This window comes from Siniperca chuatsi, linkage group LG10 (genome assembly GCF_020085105.1).
Source record: "Siniperca chuatsi isolate FFG_IHB_CAS linkage group LG10, ASM2008510v1, whole genome shotgun sequence".
Lineage (NCBI taxonomy): Eukaryota > Metazoa > Chordata > Actinopteri > Centrarchiformes > Sinipercidae > Siniperca > Siniperca chuatsi.
The window spans coordinates 25,586,944-25,607,485 of NC_058051.1; the positions used below are offsets into that span (position 1 = coordinate 25,586,944).

At 43.4% G+C, this 20,542-nt stretch overlaps 1 protein-coding gene across 1 annotated transcript in view; it reads left to right on the forward strand.

Annotated features, from left to right (window-relative positions):
- itga5 (integrin, alpha 5 (fibronectin receptor, alpha polypeptide)) overlaps positions 1-20,542 on the forward strand; it is a 34,616-nt gene that overhangs the window by 2,686 nt on the left and 11,388 nt on the right. The window contains exons 2-18 of the mRNA XM_044212691.1: positions 6,481-6,611; positions 10,398-10,498; positions 11,029-11,152; positions 11,320-11,381; positions 11,474-11,519; positions 11,610-11,735; positions 11,848-11,892; positions 12,148-12,191; positions 12,418-12,474; positions 13,093-13,145; positions 13,329-13,537; positions 14,629-14,820; positions 14,908-14,953; positions 15,654-15,767; positions 17,069-17,124; positions 17,517-17,674; positions 17,944-18,081. Of these exons, the coding sequence (XP_044068626.1) occupies positions 6,481-6,611; positions 10,398-10,498; positions 11,029-11,152; positions 11,320-11,381; positions 11,474-11,519; positions 11,610-11,735; positions 11,848-11,892; positions 12,148-12,191; positions 12,418-12,474; positions 13,093-13,145; positions 13,329-13,537; positions 14,629-14,820; positions 14,908-14,953; positions 15,654-15,767; positions 17,069-17,124; positions 17,517-17,674; positions 17,944-18,081 (1,702 nt within the window). The remainder of the gene's footprint in view (positions 1-6,480; positions 6,612-10,397; positions 10,499-11,028; positions 11,153-11,319; positions 11,382-11,473; positions 11,520-11,609; positions 11,736-11,847; positions 11,893-12,147; positions 12,192-12,417; positions 12,475-13,092; positions 13,146-13,328; positions 13,538-14,628; positions 14,821-14,907; positions 14,954-15,653; positions 15,768-17,068; positions 17,125-17,516; positions 17,675-17,943; positions 18,082-20,542) is intronic.

Here is a 20,542-nt window from a genome sequence, read left to right on the forward strand (position 1 = left end):
GCCTGAGGATAGTGTCTGTGAACTGCATGTGACGGCTCTTGTCAGATACACACAGGAAGGGCAAGAGGATATATGGTCCCCTGTTGTGTGTGTGTATGGTATTTCATGTTGAGTGATGATGAACTCCTCACATGTATGCGCCCCCCCCCCCCACCCATACATCATGGGAAAGACTTCTAAGGGCTAACTCTCTCCTCAAACACTTAATTATAAAACAGCAGTAACTGACTTCTTTTTGAATTTCTCCAGTGCCAGGCAGGGATAAGGGAGTGGATCCTACTGAGATAGAAGGAGTCAAAGGTCAGGGGCTGTAAATAATAACAGACCTGTCCTGGAGTGTATGAAAGGAACGAGACTGCTTCTGGTGCCTGTCCACAAGTGAATGTTGGACTTTTGAGGAAACATATATTTTAAACACCTTTTTGGACTTTTCTAACAGCACTGAGTGGGATTATAGTGCTGTTAAAAAGCTATGACCAATGATGGGGGACCCTCTGACAGAGTTAGTAATATGTTCCAGTCCACGCATGTGTTTCACTGACGTGTCAGTGATGTGCATTAGCTCACGGATGGTTTGGCCATGACGAGCACATGCCGAGGTCAGCCAGTCCATGTAGGTCACTCTCCTAGAGTTTACCCTCTCAAAAGGGTTAGAGTTTAACTAATATTGACATTGGACTGGGGTCTCTTTTGGCCACTAAAGCAACAATGTTTTCTCTGTCTACACTGAGGTCCCTCTCCATATATGATCAGTCTTATTTCTGTTATTGTTTTCATTGGTGTCCTTTTCTATGGACTTGTTTCTAAATCAAACCAGTAAGTGTTTGAGCTGCAGGAGCACAGCTTGTATATTTGGGCTGCCAAGCTTTTCTTCATCCAGGTTCTCGTCGTTGCGTGCAGACAATGGGGCCCTTTGTCTGACGGCAGAAATTGTTTACTGTTTTTTAGTGGAGGAGTTTTCACTATGACTCATTTCTTTCTTAATTTATTGGCCCTCTGAAAAGCTGCTTTAATTTTCTGTTGTCAAACTTTATGCACTTATGATAATCAGGCCAGTAGGTTGGGAACATTAGTGTCTGTTGCTGTAAAGGCAAGTAGGGATATACTTAGCATGCCTTCACTGCAGTCTGTCTCAAACATAAAGTGCCTGTCTAGCTTTTACTGGTCTGTTGGTAAAAGGGGCTTTAAATAATGAGCCTGTGTGTGTTTCACTGGAAAAAGATGTCGGTGTGGATGGTGACGATGTGTTTAAAGGGCCTGTGGACCCTGCTGTCGCGTCTGCTGTATTGGGTCAGGAATGCTCCGAGGACCTCATGTCAACTTTGGAATGGAGTTGGCTATTGGTCAGGGTCGTCCTGACTCATACTTTGTTAGATTTAATCTCTGACTGCCAGCACGCCTGGTTTGTTTTAACCCCAGGTCACTAAATGACTCACATCTATGGTAACTTGATAAAGTCTATCCTTTATATAGCAATAAGCAAATGACGCCATAGTCCGCTTGTGCACTATGAAATTCTACTGGCTGAAATTCAAATTAGCATCAGATTAACATCTCATATTTGAGATGGAAATGAGACGTAACCTCTGGCCATCACTGGCCACGTCTCTGGATGTGTGTGCGCGTTTGTATGTATGTATGTATAAGTGGGTTTGGCTGGGGTTGGGGGGCGCACAGACACAGTGTTTCAACAGCTGCTTCACCCCCCAATCACCATGTTTAATACAACAGCCTCTCTATCCTGAGGTGAGAGAACTGGACCCCCTGACGTGGGCATTGTGGAGAGGTGTGAACCACCAGCAGTTAAACTCCCTGCAGGAGGATTTTAGGGCAGTTGGACTGTGAGGTGGTGGGGGGGTGGGGGCAACAATTTGGTATGAGAAAATGCATAGGCTTGAGCACAAGTAATTTTGATGTTTTTTTAAGTAGCAGGATGTTTCAAATTTCTCACTTGCCACTTGTGAAACTTTTTGACTTTTTGCATTGTTGGCGATTTCGACAAAACAGCTGCTGGTTTACACACGTTAACTGTAAAAGCACCCGTAAGGATGATATAATACAGTAACAGAATGATTGCTGCTTGCCGAAAGGTCTGAAGTAAAAACAACAATTGCTAAATCAGCTTGGTGTCGACTTGCTGATTCAGTTAGCAGGCTAGTAGAGTAGCATAAAATCATTAAGTCTAAACTATGATTTTGAATTGCCTTGGGATGTCCACATGCTTTTCCTGTGTGACAATAAACAACATTGTTTGGCTACCTTGGCCAGCAGAACTTGCAATTTGCAGACCACCTGTTGCCCAACACTATTATCCTTTTGAGGATACCAAGGAAATGGTTGTGTGTTGATAGTGGGATCAGATCCTCGACAGACTGGATGTTTATCTGATCAACACTGGTTGGTGCGGGTTCAGATCTCAATGGCTCCTTTTCAAGTTCATCCTTGGATGTGGAAATGTCTATAAATTGTTATAAAATACATGATTTGCTCCAGGCCTGTAGAGCAGCATACAGATCCTTTATCTGGTTCTGTGTCTTATAACACCATCTGACCATTAACAAAAAATGTGGCTTCAGCACAGCACAGTAGACTCTCTGTAGTCAGCACACGCCATCCCAGCAGGCACTGCTACTCTCATCATCTTCAGGCTCCTGGACAGCAGCACTGAGAACATGTGTGTATGTGGTGTGTGTGTGTGTGTGTGTGTGTGTGTGTGAATAGACGATCGTCCATATGGCAGACGTAAGGACTCAAACAGCTTCTGTCTGGCCTTGGCTCTGAGAGGATGCAAGACTATTCGAATGGCTCCATGTGGTCTAGAATAAGTCATCACACACTACTTCTCATTTCTGTCATTCAGCTGATCTCACTCTAAGTGCCCACGCTTGCTTTGAAAAGTCAATATTGCAGTAGTATGACATCATTCATTAATTTGTTTAACACGGCAACTAACTTTCCAGCTCCATATTTCCACTCTCATTGATCCAGGTGTTGTTTAATTATGTTGATGAAGTAATTCTTCAGAGTCGAAGGGGTAGAAATGTTTGTTGTATGGCATGCTCCATTTCTCCCCTGCTGGGGTGAGAGCAGTGAAGGTCAAGTGCTGCCTCTGGCTGAGATCAGGTCACTGCACTGAGTTCCTTTTACTGATATGGAACCACTCCAGTATTTAAGCATGTGTTGATAGCTCAGTGTAAACTCCATGGGTCAGTGTACATTTTTTACTTAGGTGTCGCTGAGGCTTGAAGGCCACTACTCCCCCCTACCTTGCGTCTGTGCCATAGCGTTCGTTGAGCCGTGTTTATGACTGCAGATGGTGATTGCAGATGGCGACTGCAGGCTTAACAAATGTGATTGTGATTTTTTTTTTTGTCTTTCTTAAAGTGGTTATAATAGTGTTCAAGTGACATCAGCTTTGCAGCTGGGTGGAAGACAGTTAAATGTGGAATGGGGGGAGAAAAATGTTTGGGTTAAAGGGGTGGGGGGTAACAGAGGAATTTGCCCTCTGATAACCTCCTTCTGTAACCTCATCATAGACCTCATTACCAATGGCTACGCACGATAGTGTCACATCAGCAATTTCCAGTACTCTGCATCACCCCTAATTTCTCAACCCCACATAAAAGTGGTTATAGTCTGGCAATCATGGTGTGGTGAGAGATTTTTTGTAGAATGTCGTCTGCTTGCTTGAGCTTCAAATGAGACAAACCCAGTCCTCGCTTACAGTGAAGCTGTTGTTTACGCATTCCCCACTTGCAGCCCAAATCACTTACAGTAGTTTAATTAATGCTTAATTGTCAGCTGGGTGGTGGAGGTCATTAGTGGCTGCTGTATGGCAGCTGGTGGGGTCGACTATGCTACAATGGTGAAGCCGCTAATGCTTTTCATCCGCCTACTTCCCCACTAGGGCATTGCTCAAGTCTCTCTCTTGTGAAATGGGTTTGTTATTTGTCCATAGAAACATGAAACTGAGAAAGTGAAGATTGGTTTAATTCTCCAGTAGCCAAAACATGTCAGTAGACTGGTCATGGCTTTTCAGATGTATCCTGAACTTTGCCTGCTGTGGTCTCTATCAAACCTGTGATGGTGCTGCTTTCAATCCCTCTGTTAACAGTCTTTTGTCTAGACTCACTTTAGCCACAGTGGCTTGGACACAACCCGATGAGTCTGTCCTTCAGCTGAACAGCTGAGCATTGCTCGCCCCCTACCAATTACATATATTTGCATACCCATCTTTAGAACCAGTCATACACTCCACTTACTTTTACAAAGGAATTTGTAATGCAGCTCTCAGCCGACTGCAGTTAGAGCTTCATTAAATGCTAATGATACAAAAGCTCTACCTTTGGAGCACACAGATAGCAGATAAGGTGTAGGGCGGGGAAATGCCAGTTAAGAACTAGACTGATCCTCGCCAGATAAAAACCCATTAAATGCTAATTCTTCCTCATTTACAGGACTTTCAGATTGCTATCAATCTCTCTCTCTCTCTCTCTGTGTGTATGTGTGTGTGTGTGTGTGTGTGTGAATGTATGTCTGCACATCTGCATGTATCTGTGTAAGGTAGCTGCCAACTTGCTGATTAAAGCATGATCTGCTCATTTTGTTATTTCCTGTAGTTTTTCTCTTTGAAAAGCTGCCACGGCCAACAATGGCTGGGCTCAGTTCAGATCTGATTCAACAAAAGATGCTGCGGCTTCCAATTTCCTAAGCCTCGTTAGTGTGTTCGTCCAGTGGTGTCGTTTACTGCAAACATGTGCTTGCAGTCAGATTATTTCTAAAAGGTTTTTTCCATAGAACCATCAGTTGATCTCTGTTCTTCTGTCTGCTCCGAAATGTCCTTCCAAAACACCTTGTTGTTCAACACAGGTAATTATTCTTACAGTTAATCTTTTGAAGTTTGTTTTTTTTCAAACAGACATCTAGGGCTCGCAGGGGACGAGTGCGCTGACTTGTAGATGGGCACTGTACTTGTTCAGACTGTGTTATCTGTGTGTGAGAGTTTTGAGACAGCTGTCTCATTGTGAGAATCCCTGACCAGGAAGCCTCTCTGTGATTTAGATTATTGTACAGGTGGAGCTCTGCTGCTCTACTGGGATATTCCTGCGTCTGCATATGTGGTCAGAAGCTGTTTCTTGCTCTCCAAGTCGGACTGGTTTGTTTCTTTTTCTCTCTTCCAACACAAACCAGGATATTCTGCTCCACATTTGGAATTGGTATAGTACTGTATCTCTTCTGAGGTATTAAGACCACAGTAACTGTGTGATACTAAACTCATAACTTCTGCTCTGTGACCTTCCCTTTGTTCTCCCACAGTTGGGTTTTTTCAAAACCATAGATGCTGAAATGAGTTGAAAGCTTTGTACTGACCACCAACACACCCTGGCCCTCTTCTGTTAGATTTTTCCATAAGCCATCCCATAACTTTCTGCACTTTGTCATCTGAGGTAATAGATAGGTTCAGTGGGATTAATTATCGTGGTTCACAAGGCCTTAGAATATTGCACGGTTTAACTGCTTTTTGACTCGTGCTGGCTCCCCTGTCTTCCTCTGGACCCTGCTGAGTAGTTACCCTTGGGGGCAGGATGCTAAGTTTAGCCATTCATGCACTATTGGAAGATCTGGGGCAGGAAAGGGTGTGCTCTTCCTGTTTCGGAGCCCCCTAGACACTGTCTGGTCTCAATGGTCCCATGCCTCCCTTTACCCACATCAATGCCAGCAACTGTGTCTGTGATGCTTGTCGGATCAAGTGGGTCCAGAATGAGGTAATGGCTAAGCCATCCACTTAAGACACATTATCTACTGGGGGATATTTTTCCAACTTTACCATGCCCAGTCTTGGTTTTCTCCATTAACGAATCATCCCTCTCTGCCATTTCTTCTTCTCTTTCATCTCTGAAGGCTGTCCTACGTGTTATTAGTCCTGGGCTCACCTGTAACCTCACTGATTCTTTCCATGTCAGTTGAAGTGGTCGGCTGCCGTTCCTGTAGTTGTACAGTGTAGCCCCAAAGACATGGAAGTTTAGTGTCACAGCTGAAGAAACATGAGTGCGACTCCACTCTGCCTGTCTGCTTTCTTGTTTTCCTATTGAATCTGCCCCACAGGGATGCATGTGGGACCGTGTGAGTGTTTCTCTTGTCTGACTGCACAAGTGGAGTGAATGTGTCTGTGAGCATGTGCACATGTCATAGCAGCAGTTTGTATGAGATTATGTAAAACAGTGCTGCAACCTGTTAAAATGTTTTGCTTCTGAGTCAGAATACAGCTCGCTAAGCGGTAAAATGTGCGTACTGCATCATGTTTAAAGCTGTCGAGTGGGAGGTCTGGAATGCAATTTTTAATTGAGGCCAGGCTAAGAGCTACAAACCTTTAGCAATGATTTGGTAAAGAAATTCAGGTTTAGAAGGATCCTGTGGTTTGGTAAACTTGTAATATTATACTTACAGCAAGTTGTCTCTCTTTGTGTCTCTTGTTTGCAGTGCGAGTGTGGTGATAGGAGCTCCCAAGGCCAACACAAGGCAGGTTAACATTACAGAAGGAGGATCTGTCTTCTACTGTCCATGGAGCCTCAGCCAATCAGATTGTCACACCATCGAGTTTGATACTGAAGGTAAGCATTATGATAGAGCTGCTGGGAAGGTCTGACATTTCTACTATCAACTCAGCTGCCAAACTATTTTGTTATTCTCCTGATATTTGTTTGTAAGACAACAAATGCTTTTCTAACTTAATGATTTTTAATTATGCAATTGCTGCAATTTGTGACTACCTGGTTGTTTTAGAGGTTGAGAAACTGGAGATTGTGAGGTTGGCTGCTTCTCTGTACACTTTTGAAGCCATCAGAGCATTTCCTTTCTGCTCCTGTTGTCAGCAGCAGCTCTGGATCAGGTGTCAGTGTTCCACTCGACTGAACTGCTGTTGGTTACGTTGGTTCCTGGACACGGAATGATCCTTTTTTTCCCTGTTTGTGTCCTCTCTTTGGGGATGAAAAGGATAATGGAGTGTTGAAGAGGTTTTTGAAGGATACTCCTCCCTTCCTCTAGGTCATGTTTGTGTTGCCTTGTCCCAGGAGCTATTGGGAGATAAGCAACCAATAAACAAATAGGTCAGACAAAGAAATGTCCTGTTTGTATGACAGGTAAAGCAGACACTGCCGGTCCTGACAAAAAGGCTCCAGTTGAGTCAGAATTAGGTAAAGTGGTTTGGGAGAACATGAGGAAGTCTGTGAGGTCATCTAATGAATGGATTTGTGTTTCAGTATGTTGACGGAGTACCCCTTAGCCTGTTTGGCACAATGGAGCCATGGTGAAGTGAGGAAAGGGACAATCAAAGTAAAAAGATTGTGTAGTTACCAGCTTTTAGATTGAACATGCTCTGAAAACACACACACACACACACACACACACACACACACACACACACACACACACACACACACACAAACACAAACACAAACAGTATGACTCACACATAGAGGGACAGTTACTGCAGCACTTTTAGCTTCTTTCCTGAGAAATCAAAGCTTAGTATTGTGGGTCAACTTAAATTTTGCGTCGATAATGCACAATAGGGAGAAATATTCCACTGAGTGTTTCACAAGCCTGGTTTAACAACATTCTTTTATTGGACACCGCTGCTTGGTACCCTTTGCTCCACTATTTTTGCACTGTTTTTCTTGCAACATAAAATGTGTTGCACAACCAGGGGTGCTGGCTGGAGGCCAAAGTGAGTGATGTCATGTGCAAGCAACGAGGCCTCACAGTGAAGGTTAGTCCCCTGGGTTGTCAGAGAATGTCCTTCATATTTTTTAAGGGGCTTTGAAGTAGCTGATTTGAGTGCCAGAGCCGGTTCTGACATCTGGATCATGGCAGAACCACTGTACAGTGGAGGAACACTCAATACATGGACATCTGCATGCAAATGTGGCTATGCCAAACAGCTGTTACTTGGATGACATTTACTGCTGCAATTCATTTACTGTAGCTGTGACTGTTTTCTTTGCCAATCCTGATAGTAAAGGATAGAGCAATAAATTCAATCATGATGCTTGCAGTCAGAATTTTTCTTTTTAAAAAACTTTCTCCACTATGAATTCTTGAGTAAAGGAGTGCTGCTACATTGTATTTTATCTTCCACTAGATTATTGCTACCTAGTCTATTCCTAAAACAAAGTGGTGTCATAGGTCTCAATGTCTCTTGGTTGCTCTGACCCACAGGCCACAGACCCTCTTAATTAGCCTAACTAATTGGGTCAAAGTGGCCATAGGCCCCCTCCTATCCACTTCCTCTTCCATTGAGATAAGAGCCTGTGTATGGATCTGAGAGGAGGAGAAGGGAGAAAGGGAAGTAGGGAGGGTGTGAGAGGGGCACATACAGGATGGGAGGAAGGGAGGGAGGGTAAGAAGGCCAGAGGAAGTGAGGGGAAGGAGGATAGAGGGAGAAACCAGAGCCCTGTCCCACCGATCTGTCCTCCTCTGTTCTCCTGCTGTCGGTACTCCCACAGGGGCAGCTGATGTGATGAGTGAATTTGGCCATTTGTCTTCTACCCCACTGACACACACACACACACACACTCACAATGAGAGGCTCTAACCCCACTAATGGCTGTCCTCTCACACACAGTTCAAAGGCGAGAATAAGTCTGTGGACGCACTCCAGACCCTCTCACTCCTCTGCTGGTCCCGGGAGAGACGGGGCCGGGCACCATATCACAACAGCACACAGCGCTAACTGGCCTCCCAGGGGGACTTCGGTCAGATGACATGTTGCTGTGGCCCGTCTCTGGGTTTCCCTCTATCTCCCCTCTGAATCTCCTCTATTTTCAACAAAAGAGATTTCAGAGAGATTTCATGTGACTCCAGCTAGTTGCCTTCAGTCGCCTTGCAGACAATAAACAGAACTTTTCATCACCCATTATAGTGACACAGAACTAATGCTATAGCTCAAGCTGCCATGTGAGAACTTTACTTAGCTTCTTCCGTTACATTGATGTGCTTCCAGATAACTGATCGCAGTTATTCTGTATGGATTACAAGAGGACTTTTCCTCTGCTACTTGTGATTGCCTTGGTAACATGACTCAAAACAACACTGTACAGCTCCTACCTTTCCCTGGTGGCTTTGCATTGGCCTTATCCAAACAAAGACCCCTGAGTTATGAAAATATTAAGAAGGTTTAAGTTTTAAGAAAAAGTACCATGCAGCTAAGGCGGATTAGTTAAAGTAACAAGCTCAGAAGGAGCCGTTTGAAGTGCTGGTCATGTTATTGCCTGCATGGCTAAAGTACTTGTTTTCACACATAGACTTCTGACCACTTAACGCACTGAGGGCAGGGCTAGCTGCTGTAGGCCCATGATGAATAGTGTTAGCGGGAAAGCCCAGCGATGGAGATTAAGCAGAAATACAGTTGGGTTATTAAAAAACTATAACCTCTCTGCTTACTGTCTTGAGTGAGGAGAAACAGCACTCCACGAAAGCAAAGGAGAGAAAGAGCTGTATAGATATAGAGACTTGGGCAAGATAGTGTAAGAAAAATGAATAGGAAGATGGAGATAATATTGAAAATGAAAACAGAGAAAGGGAGACAGAAGTGTGCCTAAACAGAGATGACTGAGAGGTTGCTATGAGGAAGCCGGGCCAGTGTGTGTATGTTTTCCTTGGACCCCAGCCCCTTCGCTGTTTCCACAAAGACACAGAGCAGCTCCAGGCTGCCTAGTTGGCTGGGAAGAAAGACTAGGGGTGGACAGGCATGGATACAGAGGCCTGACGCACAGCCTGCTTTCTTCACATCCACATAGGTCATGATCTCTTGCAGTATCTATCAGTCCTCAGTCCCTAAGAGTTTCTGCTCTGCTCTTTTGCAACATGTTTGTGGTGGAATTGCCAGCCCTCAGTGTAGGAGCTGTATGGTAGTGATGTGACTTCCTTGTCTAATCAATTTGTTTGCATTTCATTCTCCATTGCAGCACAGATGTAACATCTGTCTTCCAATAAAGTTACGTTTAAACCTGACTCCCCAGACCATCTGTCACGTCACCTGCTGCTGTCAAAGCGTTGAAGTGGGAGATCAGTGTTAGTGGCCAGGTGGTCAAACAGAGCAAAGGGTCAGTGAGGTTAAGCTAGGCCAGTCTAGTCCAAACCTGGCCAAGCCAAGAGAACTTCTATCTCCTGAACAATGACAGAATAGCAAATACCATTCTTTTCAAATTCTCACCCTGATTGTCTTTGCATGAAAAATAGTGTAACTGGAGTCTTAAAGCCTGCTTTCTGCCAATTGTCCAGATGTTTGCAAGGGCCTGGGAAGGGAAGGCAGAATTAGATACTCAAGGACCAACTGAAGGAATGCATGTTTTGTCATAATGCTATTACTCAGTGTAATTTTCCTGTGTTTTTCCCAGGGGATCGCACCGTCTTGCTCAACGACACAGAACATCGGGTTGATTTCAAGTCTCACCAATGGTTCGGCGCCACTGTGCGTTCTCACGGTGACACAATTCTGGTAAGGTCACCCCCTTAGAGATGATTTTGGGGGTGGGGCAGAGACGGACTAGAGTTTCAGCTTCGCGCCACACCACTGGTGCTCTCTGTTGTTATGATTGGGCCTTTCAGTGGAGCCTGGTCTGGCCACGTGGATGCGAGAAATGTCAGGGGGGAATGTGTATGTTCTGTATGTGTTTGTTGTCTCCGAGATTACTGTCTATTAAGTTGTTGTCATTCAGGTCCAATTTTTACCTCCAGTAGTGACACACTGTAAAGAAATGTTTTGTGCCCCCCCCTGTGACATCAAAGTTGAGCCCTGTGTTGTTTGGTCTGATAGTAAGGGTTGTGACCTGGGTTGGGTTACTTGGTTATCCTGCTTCCGATGTACTACTGACCTCAGCCTGGGTCTCCTCCTGAGTTCACCAGGGTGTTGTTGCAACTGGAAAAATATCTCCTACCTAAAAGCTCACTCCATTCATCACCACATCTCCTACCTCCCCTTTTCGTCCCCGCCAATCCCCATCTCTCTCCACCTCCTCTCTACCCCAGGCTTGCGCCCCTCTCTACTCCTGGCGGACTGAAAAGGATATCCCACGTTCTGACGCTACAGGAACCTGCTACCTCTCAGCCCATAATTTCACCAAATTTGTGGAGTATGCTCCCTGCCGCACAGGTAACTGTCACCTCCCTTCAAATCTGACAGTGACGTTAACAGCTGTCCTCTATGTCCTCTATGTATTTGTTGATGCAGTGTAATGCATTTAAAACAGAAGTTCTGGAATATTGAATAGTTATTAAATCAAATAATTCATGATTCACCACTCCACTCCCGTGTTTCAGAAATCAGTGATGCAGAGGGACAAGGCTACTGTCAGGGAGGATTCAGCGCTGACTTCACAACGGTAATAACTATGTTCCTGTTAGTGAACAACCAGAGATTTTTGAGATAATCTTTTCCATTTCATTGTAGTAATTTTCAGGTTTTATCTTTCAGGATGGCAAAGTAGTATTGGGAGGGCCAGGCAGCTACTTCTGGCAAGGTATGTAGGACATACCAATCAACCATGTGAAAACCAAGCCTCAAAATGTCCTTCCAAGTTTATTTTCATTTCTTTTTGGTCTTAATATAGGTCAGGTGATTGCTGCAGCTAAGGAGGACATTATCAAAGCGTACTACCCAGGCTATTTTATGCAGTCTGTGCAGAGCCAGATCCAGACCAAACAGGTCAAGGCTGAACATGATGACAGCTACCAAGGTAAGAGAGGCTAATATAATCTTAGTGCTTTTATAACTACACATTCACACAAACAGTATCTTCATTTGTTTGCCATGCAAGCTGAGGCTGATGTCTGTACTCTTGCCTACAGGCTACTCTATTGCTGTTGGGGAATTCAGTGGTGATGAGGTGGAAGGTAAGTAAATAAAATAGGGTATGTACCCAAATGACCAATGTTAGGTGAGGTGTGTAGGAAGTAAAACACATATGGGCAGTCACATAGCAATGGAAATATTACAGCTGAAGTGAACATAACTGAAGTCAGCTACAATATTTTACATGATTATTAAGCTGGAAACGTCGTCAATACTGGAATCGTCTTATCCTCCTGCGCTTGACCTGTATATTTTCCCTCCTAAATCTTTGCTTCATTTCTCTGTGCACCTCTTAGATTTTGTGGCTGGTGTTCCAAAAGGACTCATGCTTTATGGTTTGGTAAGAAAGCTTAATCATCACTCTCATTTTGGCTCATGTTGGTGCTTTTAGAATGAGAGGCCTGGGCTTTAGACTTGGGACTGATACAGGAAAGTAAAAGAAAGAAAACAGCCATAGTGATATTGTCACAGTGGGAATCATTTTTGCAGTGAATTCCATACCAGAGACTGTGCTTATATTAGACCATATAAAAAGATGTTCACCATATGTGGCTGCTGTGTTGCAGGTGTCTATTCTGAATGGTACAGATCTGAAGACCATGATTAACTACACTGGTGAGCAGGTGAGTCAGTTATCTCCACCCTCTACAGAAAGCTCCTTCATGCTCCACTTCCTCTGTGTTTTCATTGCCTGGCTCAACATGAGAGCTCTTAATTTGTTGAGTCAGTGTAAGCAAAAATAATTTCCTTTACAACGTTCTGTTTACTAGATTTTGGTCTCTTTCGTGGTTTGCTGTAAAGCTCAATTATTGAGGGGAAAGTGCAGTGGCAATTTGTGCAAATGGTTCTGGGAATAGAAAAGCACTGAGCTCGTTTAAACAGTGATGATTGACTCAGCTGAATAAATAAAATCAAAAATTAATTTGCTTACAGTCTGGCAATTCAGACTGCTTCTACAATGTCTGTGCTTTTTAGACTAAGGTTCATGACAGAAAATTCAGAAAATAAAACCGACCTGGAACAGAAACAGGACCAAACTGGGCCGAACCTGTAAAACCCATCAAGCCTTCATGTTTCCTTCAAGTCTCCCTCTTTTCTAGTAATGCAGAAAGCAAGTCTGAAGTTTGCAGTAGCGTGACTATTTTGTTTTATTTAAGAACAAACCAAATCTTGATGATGTTAATGCTTTTTGACGATGAGATTTTCATTGGCCAAAGTCATGGAAACACTTTTGTTTACAGATGGGATCATATTTTGGCCATGCAGTGGCAACAACTGACATCAACAGTGATGGGTGAGTATAAGCCTTGTCCCTGTCTGTTTTTCTCACCCTCCCTGTCTTCCTCTGTCTCTTTCGCTCTTTCTCGTTAGATAATTGGCTGGCAGAATCTATATTGGATGCCACCAACAACCCATTACAGGCGTCGATGTGTCTGAGCTTAAATTAGTTTGTGTGATTTTCCTTTCTTGTCTGCAGGATGGCTGACCTGCTGGTGGGAGCTCCCATGTTCATGGTCCGGGGATCCGATGGCCGTCTGGAAGAGATGGGCCGGGTCTATGTTTACCTACAGGGTGGCCCCCTTAACCTGGAGCTCTGCCTACCTCACCTGACAGGCAGCCAGGTGTTTGCGAGATTTGGCAGCACCATTGCACCATTGGGAGATCTGAACCAGGATGGTTTCAATGGTAAGAATGGGGATTGTAGTAGGGGGACTGATTTAAAATAAAATGAGTTAGCATCATGATTTATTTTTGTTTCTACATCTTACCTACCTGAAAATGAAATGTAATGGTTTACTGAGGAGTTTTAAGTATAAGTCCAAATTAAGTAATAAAGTAGCAAAGGCAAAGTGAAAATCTGTAAAAAATTTAAACAGAAAACGTGAATGATAATAAGTTATTTTTGATAAAAAGTTACTGGACAGCTACAACATCGACTAGTATAATTAATTTGATGATTGGAGGTTTGGTAGGCTAACTGTCTAACCCAAACACACCTTTTTTAGCTTCACTAGTGAAATGGCTCGGGATGGCAACATCTATTGGTTGGTTTGTCGATCCAGCACTTTGGTCCAGACTATTGGCTGTATTGCCATGAAATTTTGTACATTTCATTTCATGGTCCCAAAAGTAGGAAGCTCTGACTTTTCCTCTAGCCCATCATTTATTTGCGAAAACTTTGGTTTATGACCAAATGTGTAAATATTTTGCACATTTCACATTCCTACACAAATTGTATTTGAAATATTAGTCATATTGTACATATTCTTTATTATTTTATATATATATATATATATATATATATATATATATATATATATATATATATATATATATATATATATATATAGATAAGAATTTTATATATATATAAAATTCTTTAATAACTTCTGGTCAATTTAAAATTTTTATATTTATGACACTTGACCTGCAGTACTTGCTTTATATTAGTTAAATTTCTACTATGTTTAAAAAATACCAAAGCAAATTCCATGTGTAAACCTACTTGGCAATAAAGCTGATTCTGATTCTGAATACCAGTAAAACTAATGACATCATTAGCCTCAGCTGTACTTTTTGTTTACTGCTAATTAGCAAACATTAGCATTTAGCTCAAGTATAGCCTCAGAGAGCCGCTGGCTGTAGACCCTAAATCTTGATAATAAAAGGAATGTTCACCCTTAAAATATTAGCTACTTTCTCTGTTAGCTTCTGCATTTTCACAGGGCTACTGTGGTTACAGTCTAATATTTTTCCTGACTTTTGCCCTTTGGCAGACGTGGCTATCAGCTCTCCGTTTGGAGGGGACGATCGGCAGGGACTGGTCTACATCTATAATGGATACTCCGAAGGTCTCAGGGAACAGCCATCTCAGGTGATCACTGGACAGTGGGCTGCTGGGACTATTCCTGCCAGCTTTGGATTTGCCCTCAGAGGTGCTAAGGACCTGGACATGAATGGCTACCCAGGTGAGTGAGGCTGGAAGTATGCAGTGACCATCATTAGCTTTTTATCTTTTTAGTATGTTTTCTAATGCTGTTCATTTATTTCCTCAGATCTCATTGTTGGTGCCTTTGGTGTTAATAAGGCAGTTCTCTATAGGTACGTTGTTTTGAATCGTACACTATATTTAATCATGCAGTCTGTTTGTTTAAAAGAATAGTTCGTTTGTGGAAAATATGCCTTTTCACTTTCTTGCTGAGAAAATCAATACTCATGTCTATACTAACTATGAAGTTGGAGCTAGGAGACAGTTAGCTTAGCTTAGCATAAAGACTGGAAACAGTGGGAGTGTATCTATGTTCCCAGGGTCCGAAGTTCTCTAACCCCCTAACCCTAACCCTAGAACTGGGGGAACCTAGGACCCCATAGAACCCTTTGTTATGTTCCCATTATTTGCCATAAAAATCTGGGGAACATAGGACCCAGGGAACATAGGAATGACCCTGAAATGGTTAGCCTGGCTCTGTCCAAAGGTAAAAAAATCCACCTACCAGCACCTCGAAAGCTTTTGTTTAATCTATACAAAATCTGTTTTAGAGTTGCTGGGAAGCAGATTTTTTTAACATTTGGACAGAGCTAGCTAGCTGTTTCCCTCTTTTTCTAGTCTTTATGCTAAGCTAAGCTAACCAAACCACCGTAACAGACCGATATGAGAGTGGTATCAATCTTCTCATTTAACTCTTGGCAAGTAAATAAGCAATTTTCCCAAAATGTAAAGCTATTCCTTTAAGGCAGTAAAAGTGGAAATTTAATCTTCGATGATTGAGTCTTCAATCGACATTCTTTTTGTTACCCACAGATCCCGCCCAATAGTAAACACCAGTGCCTCTCTGACAGTTCACCCCACCATGATCAACCCTGAAGAGAAGAACTGCATGGTCACTAATGGAAACACCAGTATTCCTGTTTCCTGGTGAGTGTTCAGCTTGTCCAGTACTGACACTCAGCTTCCTGTGACGCGGCTTCAGTACTGCTCTGTTGGTATTTATTTGACCCAACTGCAAAAAGGTGTGCTTCCCCATTCCCCCCACATGCATAAACACTCCTATCCTGGCAGGAAGTTCTGATAAGGAATATCCTTTCCATCAGCAGTCACGGTATTAATTTGTACCGAGGACTGCTCTTATCTGACCTATTTTCAAAATGTCTTCATATCACACTGTTTCTGATGAGGAGCAGAGAAATAACATGCTGAATAGCAGCATTGTTAGCCATTTTTGGCCTCCTCCAAATGTGCACCGTATTCAGTTCCAGAAAAGGGGAGAGGAAACAGATGACGGTTGCTCGCTGCTCGACATGGTTGACACTGTGCTCATGTGTCTGCTTTTTCCCCCCTTTCCAGATCCTGATCCATAAAGGAAACTCTTGTATACACATGTGTCTTGATTACACTACGTTGCCTGGTGATGTGGAGTTCTTGGTGGGGGTGAAAGGAGAGCACAAGGGATAATGGGAGGGAGGGCGGGAGGGGAGGGGCTGGAAGGTTTCTGCTGTTGCTTTGAATGAGATATTGTTTGGTGGTGGAACACAGCTGGGAAACATCAGGACACGTAGACTGCCTTGAGCATGCGCACACAGTCGTGCAGAAACAAGCAGACACTGGAATATATACATGAAGTTATTACTCGAAAGAAGTCCTTTTACCTTCTGTGTCTCTTTTTTCAACTCTCTCCCTTTTTACTTTCCCACTTCTTCCAGTTTTTGCTGTGTGCCTCTTGTGTGGGTTTACTAGTAAAGGGATTGGGGGTTTTGGGGTTACAGACTTTTGGACAGCAGCAGCGTGTTGTGCGGCTGATGTCATGGGAGAGAGCTACAGGCTTATATAGACAGCCATTGACTGGTCAGCACTGAAACCTGAGTCGTTGCCCAATTTCACCCTTCTTAACTCTGCTATTCCTTTGTGTGTGGGGGGGCTGTGGGTGGAAAAGGAGACACACTGATTTATCAGCTTGGCTGACGAAAGCGGTCAGATGCCAGTATGTCTTCAAACATTTGGCATTTTTTTCATATTATTCATTGTATTCCCATTACGCCTGGTGCCTTGTAATGTGAACCATGTAAGGAGCTGACACAAGAAAAGTGGGCCATGAGAGAAAGTGAGAGAACAAGTGAGGGCAAATGAGGTGTCTTGTGTGTACAGTATATTTACACTGAATCTCTGCCATAATAAACATGCTTCCCTCATCATGTCCTTGTCTCTTCTGTCCAAAACAGTGTCAACCTGAGTTTCTGCATATCTGCTGATGGGAAGCACCTACCAGGCATCCTAGGTGAGCCAGTTTTCCACATCTGCATTTTATTACAAGTAAGGAAACTGTCAGATAGTGTTTTGACAGGTGATGTAGCTTTTTGGATTTCGTTATGACAAAAAAGGGAGTGCAGTGTGCCAAATATCTTCTGTGATCCACCTTTAATGATCAAACCTCTTCTTTACTATCAACCCCTAGTTATTATCCCTAATTATTCCGTCCTTTATACACAAGTGTTCCCCGTGCCATTAAGTTGAAGTTACATTGACTACATTGTGTGTGCTTCACAGTATTTATGGAGGTCTTTTTTAAACCTGTCATTACATGACTCAAGAACATTCATCATGCCATGAATGCTCATTTATGTGTGTGTGTGTGTGTGTGTGTGTGTGTGTGTGTGTTACGTGTTCCAGATTTCCAGGTGGAGTTGCAGCTTGATAGTCATAAGCACAAGCAGAAAGGTGCAGTAAAGAGGGCTTTGTTCTTGGATTCCCAGCAGCCCTTGCTCCAGAGGAGTGTGACGGTGCGCCATGGCGAGCGTGTATGCAACAACACCAAGATCTACCTAAGAGTATGCCCTTTTTCTCACTAATCAAAAACCTCTATGACTGTGATTATTCGTCCTGTGATTTAAATCTGAGCAATAGTCATAATTACAGGCAATAATGTGAATAAAAGCAGGTTTTCTAAAAAAATATGAAGCAGTAGCTGTGGCTATTTTACGATTATGATGCAAACCTAAATCCTGGGACATTCTTGAACATTCTTGAACAACAGATTCTCTCTTTTTGTACAAATTGCATCTGACAAAAACCCTGGTACGTGTTTCTTTGACTGCAGGATGAGAAAGAGTTCAGGGATAAACTCTCCTCCATTTATGTGGCTTTGAACTTCAGCTTGGATCCAAAAGCTGCAGCTGACTCCCACGGCCTGCGGCCCATCCTCAACTATCAGACCACCAACGTAATTGAGCAGAAGGTACTTCGACGTGCACTACACTTCCCCAATCTTCTATCCAGCACAGTTAACTAACCCTGGAGTGATCTACAGGGCTTCTAGCATCAATATATGGTGGAGCAGTGTTCCCTAATAATGTACATATGGTTCTTAGATTGCTTAGACTCATTCTCTCTGAGCTGATGATAAGAATATCCAACACACTGAGTAATCATTCCCAGTATCACGGGCCAGCTACTCACTGACTTTCTCCTGTCCATGATGAAAGAGTGAGTCTGTTCTTTTTAATGTAAATTCTAAAATACTCTGCTGGGAAGAGGCCCAAGGTGTCTGGAAAGCTGTTTTCAAAATGAAAATGTGAGGCATATGTACAGTGGAGTGTTTCCTTGTCCCAGCAGGAATTGTTCTCAGCCTGCTTGGCTGCATAACGGTACATAGGTGACTCGTTCCAGAGCTGTTTACACAGAAGGTTGGTAGATATTTCAGGGTGGGGCACAGCCAGGGTGTTTGCCCATCTGGTTGAAATCTCTCGGCATTTTGCCAGTTTTTCCTCTGGCAGTGAGTAGAGTTGGCTCAACGTGTGGGCATGCTTTCAGCTGTGGCACAGCATGCACCATATGTGAGTTCAGCAACAGTCCATTGGAGTGTTTGGGGAATGGCAATCAGCGTAGTTTTATCTTCCCCTCTTTCTCCATTTCTCTCTCTATCCTGGTGTGTTTCTATCTTTTCCCTGTTGGATCAGGACTGAACCCTGTCATTGATGTCCTTCCTAGATATCAAAGCTGTTGGGCCTCCAACAGATGTGGTCTATTGTTGAACCAAGACCTTGAGATAAACCTGAAAAAGCTCTTTTTTGCTAAACACCCAAAGAGGGCAACCTGATCTGTGGATATGTGTGTAAAATGGGAGTGGGAGTAGTGTCAGACTGCCAACATATTTCATTAATCTTGCTTTAGACTGTATGAATGTAACAGTGTATAAACAGTGAAGGGTGACTATTATACTGTAGCCTTGGCCTTGATCAGACACATGATGCCCTATTGATTTCCACATATGCTTTGAGAATGTGTGGCAGGCCATGTAACATTTCATTGACTCTGCCAAGTTCTTATTCTATTCAAGCTGGAATGAGAATGAGAGATGGTTGATGTGCTCGGCACAGTTTCACTCTCTCTCTAATCTTAACATATTCCATATGTTTCTCTGAAGAGTTATGACATTATAATGAATCTATTAATTGCCATCATTCTCAGATCTTGTACGAAGGCATACATTTCAAACCAGAAAGGATCCCAGTCATTGTCACCTTTTCAGAACTTTTTTAGAACGACTGAAACTGTACATCAATGCCCTTATTATTCTTAAAATAATAACATCTGACCAAATTGGTGTGAATTTGATTAATGGGCTCAACTCATTTTGTCATGTTAGCGTTTTGATTATACTACATGATGCTTGCCCTCATTATGTCATGCGGAGGTCAGTGTTTTTGTTGTTGTTTGACTACAGTGATGGGCCTACAAATGTCGTTTTCCTGCCCTACACATACAGACCAGGATGCACATGTGACCAAGTTAGCATGGTGGTTGCCATGGTGTCCATAATTAGAGCCCTTGGATGGTGTAATGACAAGGGGGGCGCTGGGCTCTCTCTAATCTCCTCCGCCATTTCTATTTATTATCATCATCGTCATGAGCATCATCACACTGTCACAGTCGCAGCGGGATGCAATTTAGCAATCCGCAGGCTGTTGCCCTGCCACACGTTCAGCGGTCATCCACTTATCCAGCAGTGTTTCTGTTCCTTTGATGTCTTTCCCTCCACTGTAATCTCTGAACCCTCACTTCTGCTTTTCAGGTCAACAGAGATATCCTATGTCTCTATACATTCCTCTAGGCTTTAGGCTCCTCCCCCTCCATATGATCATATACTGCTGTGGTGAGCTGGGTGGTGTAGCGTGTGGTGAAAGCGCGGTATGCCACATAGTGCTGTGATGTGGGATGCTGGTGAGAGCTGGGAGCTGGCAGCTGGCCAGCCATCTTTGTGCTCAGCTCCACAGGAGTATCTCCTCTGGCACAGTCTTGGGGCTGGACTTTTCCTCTGTTCATCATTTCCTTCTCTTACGTCGTAAACAGAAAACGTGTGTGTGTGTGTGTGTGTGTGTGTGTGTGTGTGTGTGTGTGTGTGCGCCGGGACAGCTGGTTCAGGGGAGTGCTTCTGTGCCTGTCATGACCTCATTGAATCAGTCATCGTCCCTCTGAGCCAGAACATTGTTTTTAACTGTCTGATGGGCAGTGTGGATGTCTTGTAGGTAAGGGGGACTGCAGTGCAGGTGTATGTATGTGTGTGTGTGTGTGTGTGTGTGTTGTATGGTGGTCGGGAGGCAGGGGTGGAATGTATTAGTCATACCACATGTCGCATCTTGCTACAGTGATCCTGTTGTCTCCCATAAACAGATATTTGATTTATCTTGTGTGCCTAA